Source organism: Dasypus novemcinctus, chromosome 14, assembly GCF_030445035.2.
Source record: "Dasypus novemcinctus isolate mDasNov1 chromosome 14, mDasNov1.1.hap2, whole genome shotgun sequence".
NCBI lineage: Eukaryota > Metazoa > Chordata > Mammalia > Cingulata > Dasypodidae > Dasypus > Dasypus novemcinctus.
The window spans coordinates 91,145,910-91,156,633 of NC_080686.1; the positions used below are offsets into that span (position 1 = coordinate 91,145,910).

Genomic DNA, 10,724 nt, shown 5'->3' on the forward strand with positions numbered 1-10,724 from the left:
GGGGTGGGGTAAATAAAATAAATATATTTTTTTTAATTTTCCTTACAAGACTCAGACAGGGCAGCTATCTGAGTGGTTGGAATTAGAAACCTTTACTTTCTTATTACTTTTTTTTTTCTATTTTACATTTTTCAATAATGAACACTATCACTTTGGTAATAGTGAATGGAATGTTCCCATTAGTTTTCGTCCCTGTAGCCATGTCTCAACCCAGTCAATGTTTAGCCTAGATCAAATGTTTCTTAAAAACTGCTGGACAAAAGATCTCACCTCACTGAGATCTAAATTTCTATTTCCTCATCTGTAAAATGGGGGTGGCCCCGACCTTATCTGGTGGCACAAAATAATTCCAAGCTGTTCCTTGAAAGACAAAAGGCAGGTTATGTCACCGGTCTGGGGGAGCATGAGGTTGACCCCCAACCTGAAGATTCACCTCTGGACATTATGGGATGGCGCAAGCTCGGAGGGTGGATATTAAGATATGGCACATCCACCATCTTTAGTAACTTCCAAAAACTCACCCTCTGAAGTCAAGCTAAACCGACTCAGTTTTTTGCGTCTCTTTTTTTTCCCACTGAGAGCAGGTATTTAGCCTCCAGCAGGGCAAGGCCGAAAGTGCCAGGTTCCCGGCAAATCCCTGAGCGGCCTCTGCCAGGGAGGATCCACCTCCTGCCCACTTCCTGAGGGCAGAGACCGGCGTGAGTGGCTGTGGAGCAAGCACCCTTCTCACAGTAAAAACCTACCTGAACTATTCACACCCAAAACGGGCACCAGCTGTGTTCAAACCTGTCCCGTTTCCCTGGCCTTTGGCTAGTAAAACATTTACAAAATGATTCTTTATGCAGTCGTCAGTGGAATCTCAAGAGCCCCTCCTCACTATCAAAACATCTGGCGATGGTTCACCAACAATTGAACAACCGTAATAAGAAAAACCAAACATCAGCCCCCTGTGCCCCCTCCCCCGTAAGTCCACGGTCTTGCTTTAAAACTTGGTGGTTAGACGCTGTAGGGTTTCTTAAGTCAAGCGGCTTATAGCTAGATTTGCCGTTTCAGGGTTTTGTTGGAAATTGTTGAGTGGGTGCATTGGCTGACTATTTCACGTTTCCCATAAATGGCATCGGTACTCCATAGGGTGCTGCGCCCTGCCAATAAGCAGTGATGGCTTCATTTTCACCACCACCGCGTACGCGGTGGAACAGGAGCCTCTGAACCACTTTTTCCTCTTGTAATTCATCTTCCCCCGCCCCTCCGCAGTCCGCCTGAAGGATCCGTCCCCAGGCAGCTGGAAATGGGTTTTCAGCCGCCGCGGCTACCTTCGACCCCCTGAAACCCCGCTCGGGCCGGCCCTGCCCCCTGCCCGTCCCCCGCCCTCGGCGCCATCCGGACGCGGTGGTCTCGGCCGCCAGTAGAGGGCACACTTACTTTACTTTCAAACTCCAGCGGGGGTGCCGCGGGTGCAGGGGGCGGGGTGGGGGCGGGGGAAAGACGCTGGGTGCGACTCCGCACCTAGGGATTGGTCGCTCCCAGCGTTTTGGGCGAAGGCCTAGAGGCTGGAGTAATTTGTTATCTTTAATGCTGGTACTGGGCGTCTGCTTTGGGGGGAATTTACTACCCTTTTGACAATTAAACGCTGATGGTTAATAACTTATCTCGAACATTTATGAACGCCCAACCCCAACCCCGATTTTTTTTTTTTTAGGTGGATGAAAAAAGTTTACTTAAAATATCCTTGGGTAAGGGATCAGGGAAGAAAAGATTTGCCTTTGTTTTTGATACCTTGGTATAATGCCAAATAGCAAATCCCAAGGGAATAGGCACTCTGTATTAAACTTAGACTCATTCAGGGAACCAACAAACCATGTGTCGTGTCGGGTTGGGGGACCTACTGGGGGGACGCGTACGTGGGGCATGGACTGTGTATACATGTATTCAAATTATACAGATTGCGCTTTCACTATGGCATTTAGAACAAAATTGAGTCAGTGAAGTAGAAAATCAATGCCTGAAATGCAGCCAATTTTTAATTAGCTTAAGACACCTCTTCCTCCCCCCCACCCCCACCCCCCAAAAAAAGATACGCATGTAATATTCCGCTCTCTTGTGATCCGAGTTATGCATCATCACGATTCCGATAATAAAGAGAAGCAGGATCCGGAAAGGAATTAAACGTCCGGCTTGACCGGGGAGAAAAGAGTTAACGGTTTCTTCGCCCGGGTCTCGGCCAACTCCTCCCTCCTCCCGCAAGGTCCGCAGAGCCCCCCGCCTCCCCCTTCCCTTGGAGTCGGGTCCGGCGGTTCGCCGATCCCCGCCCCTCACCTCCCACCAGCCCACCACCCCCAATATTCTCCCGTCTAGCGCCTTTGATTTCTCCAAACCCGGGAGCCCGAGCCGGGAGCAAAGCGGCGCCACGGGGCGCAAAGAGGATTTGTCTCTTTCTGAAACCTGGCTGCGGAATTGGGAGCTCCGTGTGGGAGGCGCGAGGGTGGGATGGGGGTGCAGACAGGCCGAGAGCGGGCTGGGGAGGGTCCTCCCCGACTCTCACCCACCACCGCTTTCCTCCGCTCGTCCAGCTCGGGAACAAGCAGAAGATCTGAGGGATTAACGCGTCCTGGAGGTAGAGTCACCTCCCGCGCGGGTCCCCGTGGCAGGGGCTGTTCTGCTTTGGCAACAAATTGCGGGATTCATTCTAGGAGGAAGGTGACCAATCGAGAGAGCTGGAAGCACGTACTGCATAATGCATGACACCCCCTAAAAATGCAGTGAGTGTATTTTCCTTACGCGCTCTCCCAGTAGACGTGGCAATGCTGTGCTGCGTTTCTATAATCACCCCCGGCCTCTTTTCTTTCCCTCTATCTATAGTATTTAATCCCAACCACCTACCCGTCCCCGTGTCGCTGCCCCCGCCTCCCCCGAAGCGCACGCACACAAATACCCCCTTCTCTCCCTTCTCTTCGTCTGACTTCTGTTCAAGACGCTGCCCTTTCCCCAGCCTTAGGGAGGCGCCCGCACGCCCGGGACGTGCGTGGTGTGGCCGTGGGGACGCGGTGTATTCGCGGCGATCTGAAGCTCAGCTGTTGTCACCGCGCTGATTTAAGCCCGGAGGACAAGTGTGCGGTTGGTCGAAACGAGCGCTGCGCCAGAGGACCCACAGAGAAAGGGAGAGGGGGGCTGAGCCCGAGCGAAAGAAAATGGTAGGCGCGGGTAGGTAATTCACGCTCACTCTGTTTACATCTCCCGGAGCCGCGCGCACTGGAGTGCAGGGCTGTGAGAGCTCAGTCTCCTCCCACGTCCCTCCCTACCGGGAGGCGCCCCTCCCGGGTTCTTAAAGCTGAGGGTGGGGAAGAAAAAAGAAGAGAGAGAAAGAGGAAAAAAAAAAAAAAACTCCTCTCTCGCGAATCCCCGCCCACCGGCCCTTTATAACGCTGGGGTCTGCGCGGCCGGAGACCCCCGCGCTGCGCTGCTGGCGGCCGCCGCCCGGCTCGGCTCCTGCCAGGAGAAGGGCAGGGCTTTGCAGAGGCTTGGCGGGAAAGTAGAGCGGAGGGAGGGCTCCCGCGAGCCGTATAAAAAGCGGCCCGGAGGCTTTCTCTGTCGCTGTGTAGTAATTCCAGCGAGAGGCAGAGGGAGCGAGCGGGCGGGCCCGCCGGGGTTGGAAGGGCAGAGCGAGCCGAGCGGCGCTCCGGGAGCCCCGGGCAGGGAGAGCCCGAGCGCGAGGGGAGCTGCGCCTCCGGCCGCGCCGCTCCCGCCGCACCCCTCCCGCCGACCGCCGCCTCCACGCAACTTTGCCCTCTGCGGCGGGCGGGCACTTTGCACTGGAACTTACAATACCAGAGTGAGGACGCGGCTGTAGGGCGCGGGGAGGCGAGTCCGCCTCTTTGGGGAGACGCTTCTCCCCGCGGCTGCCCGCGCCCGGCTCCTGCTGAAAGGCAGTCCTCGCCGCCTTTTGGACGCTGGATTACCTTCGGCTCGTGGACAGCCCGGTAAGCACCCGGGTCGATTTCTCTCTCGTTTCTTTTCTCTCCCGCTTGGATGCGGCGATGAGCCGAACGCCCGACTCGGGTTGTCTTTGCTGCCATTTCCGCTCTATTGACACTTTTCTCTCGAGGAGTTGTGGCCGGTCGGGGTGGGCGGGGGGCGAAGCCGAGCTGGATCCGGGGAGCGGGCCTTGTCAAGCTGGGAGGGGGGGACGGCCGTGGAAGCCGAGGGTCTGTTTCTAAACTAGCCCCGGGAGATTTTGGCCTGTGTGTGCGGGCGCTGACCCCGGCGGGCCGGGCATGCCGGCTTTATTGCTCTAATTGCTGTCTGGGGTGGGAGTCGGGGTGTGGGGAGGGGGCTTTCTTCGCTGGGCGGTGGACAGAAAGCCCCTTGGCATCTTGAGCTCCTCGGAGTGAGGATTCCATATTGCTCGGGGAAGCGGGAGAGCCCCGTAGCCGCTGACTTTTCCCCGGACTCGGGGAGGGCATTTAAATTTCGGCGTACCGCATTTCTGACAGCCCAGACAGACACTGCGGCGCGGCCCGCCCGCCGATTCCCGCCGCGTTTCCGACTCGCCCCCCACCCCGGCCCCTTTTAAGAAGTTGGCATTTGCCTTTTAAAAAAAAAAAAAAGTCCTAGAAATAAAAATCTTGATCTCGAAAGGTCTTGGCGCAGGGAGGGTGGGAAAGGGACGTCTAGGAGCCGAGATGTGTCCGACTGTCCTAGAATCGTTGACTTTGGGAAAACCAGGACGAATCTCCGCCCCTGGCCTTGGATTTCCCCGCCGAGCCCGCTGGTGTCCCCCGCGTCCCTGAGATGCGGAGGGGCGGAGAGGAGCGGGGCTCCTGGCTTTTCCAGAACAGCTGCTACCTTCGGCGGGGTGGGAGAAAGACCCGCCGGCGGCGGGGAATCGCGGTGGGGTCTCGGGCGCATTTGCGTCGCCGGATTGGGTGTCGAAAGGAGGTACCCGGTTCTTAACAGCCCCCTTTGATTTTTCTGGGGAGAGGGGGAGTGTTGAAGCCCGCGGCTGAGCTCGCTGCTCCAGCCCGCGAGAGCAGAAGAAAAGCCGGCCGAGGAAGGAAGGCGGCGCGCTGGGGGTGGGGATGGAGGAGGCGGAGAGGGGAGGCGAGGAGGGGCGCCGGCGCCGGCGCGAGTGGGAACGGGCGCGGCGCGGCGCGGCGCGGCGCGGCGCGGCGCGGAGGGGCCCCGGCTCCGGAGGGGGCCGCGCACAGCCGCCTTGCGCCACGGCGCCTCTAGCCTTCCTCCTTCAGGTGGCGCAAAACTTTGCGCCTTCGGATTTGGCAGATTGCATTCCCCACCGCCACCTCCTAAGGAGGCCAAGGCCGATTTGGGTTCCCGGGGAGGCAGCGGGGCGCACTCCCGGGCCTCGCGCTCCGGGTGCCCAGGGGTCGGAAGCTCGGTGGGCCCTCGGCAGCTGGTTCACCAAGTGTGTGTCGGGAATACTAAGGGGTCGCCCGGAGGGGATGAGAGGGTTTTTTCTTTTCTTTTCGTCTCCCCACCCACCCACCCACCCCGGGCCCCTTTCGGGGAGCTAGCGCTGGAAGGCGAGTGGGTGGGTTTTGTCGCGCACACTGCGCTCTGCACCAGCCAAAGTCCCTTTAACTCAAAACCGTTCCCCCGCTTGGTGTGCCCCCTGCAGCAGGCCGGCGCGATGCCCCTCAACGTCAGCTTCACCAACAGGAACTATGACCTCGACTACGACTCGGTGCAGCCGTATTTCTACTGCGACGAGGAGGAGAACTTCTACCACCAGCAGCAGCAGAGCGAGCTGCAGCCCCCGGCGCCCAGCGAGGATATCTGGAAGAAATTCGAGCTCCTGCCCACCCCTCCCCTGTCCCCGAGCCGCCGCTCCGGGCTCTGCTCGCCCTCCTACAACTTTGCCTTCGCGTCCTTCTCCCCCGGGGGAGACGACGGCGGCGGCGGTGGCAGCTTTTCCACGGCCGACCAGCTGGAGATGGTGACCGAGCTGCTGGGGGGAGACATGGTGAACCAGAGCTTCATCTGCGACCCGGACGATGAGACCTTCATCAAAAACATCATCATCCAGGACTGCATGTGGAGCGGCTTCTCGGCCGCCGCCAAGCTGGTGTCGGAGAAGCTGGCCTCCTACCAGGCTGCGCGCAAAGACAGCAGCAGCCCAAGCCTCGCCCGGGGCCACAGCGGCTGCTCCACCTCCAGCCTGTACCTGCAGGACCTGAACGCCGCCGCCTCCGAGTGCATCGACCCCTCGGTGGTCTTCCCCTACCCGCTCAACGGCGGCGGTTCGCCCAAGCCCTGCCCCTCGCCGGATTCCACCGCCTTCTCTCCGTCCTCGGACTCTCTGCTCTCCTCCGTCGAGTCCTCCCCGCAGGCCAGCCCCGCACCCCTGGCCCTCCACGAGGAGACGCCACCCACCACCAGCAGCGACTCAGGTAAGCCGGACTCCTCCAGACCTGTCAAAGGGGGGCGGCTGGATAGCGCGCTCTTCCCATCGGCGCCCAGCTGGGCTTTGCTTTGTATTTGGAAGGACAAACTGCAGCTCGGGAAGAAGCTGGGGGCCCATTAACTCTGGAGCGCTGGGTTGTCGTTTTCCCTCCCATCCTTTCCCCCGCAGACCGCCCTAGTGGCCAGCCCGCCCTCCCCCATCCCCCCCCCCACCCCTTAGGAATTTCATTTGGGTTTTTAAATCTTCTGGCTTATCTTGCAACTCAATCCACTCCCTCTTACCTCTCTTAAGCATTTTAATTGCCTTATTTGGGGGGAGGGGTGAATGAGGATGAGGGGCTTGGTCTCTGGAGGGGTGAATGATTGGCCTCCCTCTTCCCTTAACTTCTGAGAAGTTGGAATTTAGTGGATTAGGAATCTAGGAAAAAAGAGGGGCAGTGGACAGAGGACAGAGAAGCCTCCTTCCTGCTGCGAGTTAGTGAAAGTGCTTTAAAAGTGAATGGCTTGAGGAGTTGGATCTTTTCAGCCTATTCTGAACACTTAAAAGCAAATCCTTGCCAGAACTGGACTTCTTTTTCCTCGCCCCTCAGGACTTTTGGCAAAGCAGAAAGACTTTTTTTTTCCTTTTTGCACTTCCAGTAAAATAGGGAGTTGCTAAAACATACCAAGGGTTTGCAGCTCTCATTTGCAACACCTGAAGCGTTCTTGGTAAAGTCCCTTAAAAATAGGAGGGGCTTGGGAATGTGCGTTGCTTTGGGTGTGTCCAAAGCCTTATTAAATCTTAGGTAATAATTGGCATCCCTGTTGTATCCTGGTAAATTGTAATTTTCTTGTTAGTGCCATCACCCCAGCAGTGATTCTCCTCTCGTTCTGAGACTCTGCCTGCATGGGGAGCAGAGAAGGGGTGCTTTCCCAGTTATCTTTTGGGCTAACGTCATCTTTCGTGAAGATCCCGGGGTACCTTCTAGACACCGTAATACTTTTTGTTTGGCCATTGGTCGCTTTAAGGAGACCTTGCTAACCGGGTGATTTCTATTTCCTTTCTTAAAGAAGAAGAACAAGAGGATGAGGAAGAAATCGATGTCGTGTCTGTGGAGAAGAGGCAGCCCCCTGCCAAGAGGTCAGATTCGGGGTCACCCTCCGCCGGAGGCCACAGCAAACCTCCTCACAGCCCCCTGGTCCTCAAGAGATGCCACGTCTCCACCCACCAACACAATTACGCAGCCCCGCCCTCCACCAGGAAGGACTTTCCCGCTGCCAAAAGGGCTAAGTTGGACAGTGGCCGAGTCCTGAAACAGATCAGCAACAACCGAAAGTGCGCCAGCCCCAGGTCTTCGGACACGGAGGAGAATGACAAGAGGCGGACGCACAACGTCCTAGAGCGCCAGAGGAGAAACGAGCTGAAGCGGAGCTTTTTTGCGCTGCGCGACCAGATCCCCGAGTTGGAAAACAACGAAAAGGCCCCCAAGGTGGTTATCCTTAAAAAAGCCACAACGCACATCCTATCCGTCCAAGCGGAGGAGCAAAAGCTCATGTCAGAAAAGGACTTGTTGCGAAAGCGGCGGGAACAGTTGAAACACAAACTCGAACAGCTACGGAACTCTGGGGCATAAGGTGGCCTATCGGAAGGGGGAACTGGAATTGCTCATGAATTCTCACTTGTTACTAAGGGAAAGTAAGGAAAAGCGTTCCTTCTACCAGAACTGCAACCATTCATTACCTATGAACTTACTTCAAACGCATGGTCAAGTGCAACCTCACAACCTTGGCTGGGTCTTGGGACTGAAAGGTTTAGCCATAATGTAAACTGCCTCAAATGGGACTTTGGGCATAAAAACTTTTTTTATGCTTGCCGTCTTTTGTTTGTTTTTTTCTTTAACAGATTTGTATTTAAGAATTGTTTTTTAAAAAAGTCCTAAAAGTTTACCCAATTTTCCTGTGTAAATATGGCCATTAAATGTAAATAACTTTAATAAAACGTTTATAGCAGTTATACAAGATTTGAAACCATGTATTGTATTATAAACCATAATTTTTTTTATTTAAGTACATTTTCCTTTTTAAAGTTGATTTTTTTTCTATTGTTTTTAGAAAAACTAAAAACCTGGCAAATATATAATTGAGCCAAATCTTAAGTCGTGAGTGTTTTCTGTTTTTGTTTTGTTTTGTTTACGCTTTTCTTTTCATGAATTACAAATGAACAGAATTTGACCTTTAAGAGGGTGGGCTTTCAAAGATGGCAAAAGAGGTTATTTTAAGAAAAAACCAGGTCTTGCTTTTTTGTTCAAATGAGTCTGAGGGCCTTAAGTTCTTTAGGTTCTCAGGGTTATAAGATGCTTCCTGGAGATTTGAGATAAGGGTCAGAGTTGATACTTAAAAGAATGGCAGGGCAGCCTGGAGGCTGTTGAAGGTTAGAGGTAGGGAAAGGAGATAGAATAGGCTCAAGATAAAGTTTGTAAAGTATACAAAGGGGGCTAAGGCCTGAGGGTTGGGGAGGAAGGTGGAGATGGCAGCCCCTTGGGTTTTAGTTAACCCTGCTCACGTAAAACCCGGGGATTCCGTGCTGCTGGGGAAGGGAGGTCTTGCTCTAGGGGTGGGATCTCCAAAGCCCCACTGCAGCTCTGGGAGGAATGGGATTAACCCTATTTTACAAACTGGGACAGACAGAAGCTCAGAGAGGTTAAAGGTCTGCTGCTTGTTAGGAAACACTTAACACTTTACTGCTCTGCCTTAGCTCATCTGGTGTTTGAAGTGCCCAGCTCAAGGATGCTCTTGGTCCTTGGGCCTGATAAACTGGGTGGTAAGAGCAGCAAGTCCGACGTACACGGCGACATCCTAAGCCTTTTACTCAGCAGGGCTCTGAAGAAGTTGCTGATTTCCCCATATGCCACAGGGGGAGACGAAGGCACTGGGAGACCAATCCGTTTGCCTAAAGTTCACTGATAGCAAGGAGTAGAGCCAGGATTCCAATCCAGCCGCCCACACCACCCAGGCTGCCTCTCAGCCAGGCCAGGGGCAGTGAGCAGGATGCTCACGAGGACGGAGGCCACCAGTCTGAAGGCTTAGGTACCTTTGCTTTCAACCTTTAGGCCTGGTCAGGCATCAGTTCCTCTTTTTTGTGTGTCTATTTGGTCTTGGTTTTCATTTTGTTGTTCTTTTTTACATTTTACCTTTCACATTGAGAAGCCCACGGCTCGCTCATTCCTGCCTTAGCCATTTGTTAAATGAGAGTCACTAGTTGTTCCCGGGAAGGAGCCAATTTAGAAATGCTACTGTTGAGATCATAAAATAAAACATACCTACTCTTTGTCATGCGAATCATTATTTTGTAAACTACAAACTGCCCCCTCCTTTCTCCCAACCTCTTTCATGTAGATACACTGATGACACACGCTTATGACTGGACCATGAAAAGCATTTCGAAACGTATGGGTTATAAATTATAAGCCTCTGAGCACCCTGTATCCTAACCACAAGCCAGAGCGTTGACTACCTACAGAAATGCAAGCGACTATTTATCTGTTCTAATTACCCCTTTGTCCTTTGTCGCAGCCTCAGACTTGATCTCCAAATCCCTCTACTTTCTTTGAGACTTTAGAGAAACACCGCCCATAGATTAATAACAACTGTCTTTAGTTCTGACACCCTAGAGTAATCTTCAACCCCTCCAGGTCTTTCTTGATCCCTTTTTGGGTCTTAAATCCCACCCTACTAGCCTCAAGCGGTTACACCCTATATCCTTAATTCAAAGGGAGATAGAATCCACAGAAGTTGAGCAGTTGAAAGTATTGCAACTTAAACCGTTCTCTCTTTGCCCCTTTGGGACCCGTAACTGGAGTGCAGCCTTGTGGTGACTCACTTGGGAACAGGGAAGGTGTTCGTTTGAATCACTAAGTTCGGGCAAGCCCATGGAATGGGAGCGTCTTCCTTGCTAGGAAAACTATTCTCCATTCCGAACTATCAGGAAATGACTTTTGGGACGCAGAGCTTGGCTATGGGAATGGGAGGAACCATTCCAACTACCTAGTAGGCCCCTCTGAGCTTTCCACAGCCAGGGAATGGGCTGGAAACGGGAAAGACGCCAACCCCTTACCAGAAAGCCAGGCTGATCTTGACTCCAGTACAAATTGGCCCTGGTAGTCAGTCCAGAGAGTCCCAGGGGTCTAAGGCATTGCACAATCTATTTTGTAATTGACAGTAATCAAGAATTAGAGGTGAAGGGGAGAAGTAGGGAGTTCGGTCAGAATAGACAGGGCAGGAAGGAATAAACTGATGCCAACTGTGCCTTTTACCCATGACACTGGCCA

General features: G+C 53.9%; 1 protein-coding gene across 3 annotated transcripts; it reads left to right on the forward strand.

Annotated features, from left to right (window-relative positions):
• Positions 1 to 3,035: 3,035 nt before the first annotated feature.
• Positions 3,036 to 9,727, forward strand: MYC (MYC proto-oncogene, bHLH transcription factor). 3 transcript variants are annotated; one of them, XM_023588758.3, is made up of 3 exons: positions 3,036 to 3,977; positions 5,633 to 6,404; positions 7,471 to 9,727. In XM_023588758.3, the coding sequence occupies exons 2-3, from the start codon at positions 5,645 to 5,647 to the stop codon at positions 8,028 to 8,030; spliced, it is 1,320 nt and encodes a 439-aa protein (XP_023444526.1). In that variant the 5' UTR covers positions 3,036 to 3,977; positions 5,633 to 5,644; the 3' UTR covers positions 8,031 to 9,727. The 3 variants fall into 3 exon arrangements, with proteins under 3 accessions (XP_023444526.1, XP_004458491.1, XP_071064127.1); XM_004458434.4 differs by having other exon boundaries at positions 3,044 to 3,977; positions 7,468 to 9,727; XM_071208026.1 differs by lacking the exon at positions 3,036 to 3,977 and adding an exon at positions 5,258 to 5,419 and having other exon boundaries at positions 7,468 to 9,727.
• Positions 9,728 to 10,724: the final 997 nt, after the last annotated feature.

Bases quoted from the DNA above. Each gene is read 5' to 3' on its own strand.
- MYC (XM_004458434.4), top strand. From the start codon at position 5,645: ATGCCCCTCAACGTCAGCTTCACCAACAGGAACTATGACCTCGACTAC. The intron at 6,405-7,467 runs GTAAGCCGGACT...CCTTTCTTAAAG, and splicing joins CACCACCAGCAGCGACTCAG to AAGAAGAACAAGAGGATGAG.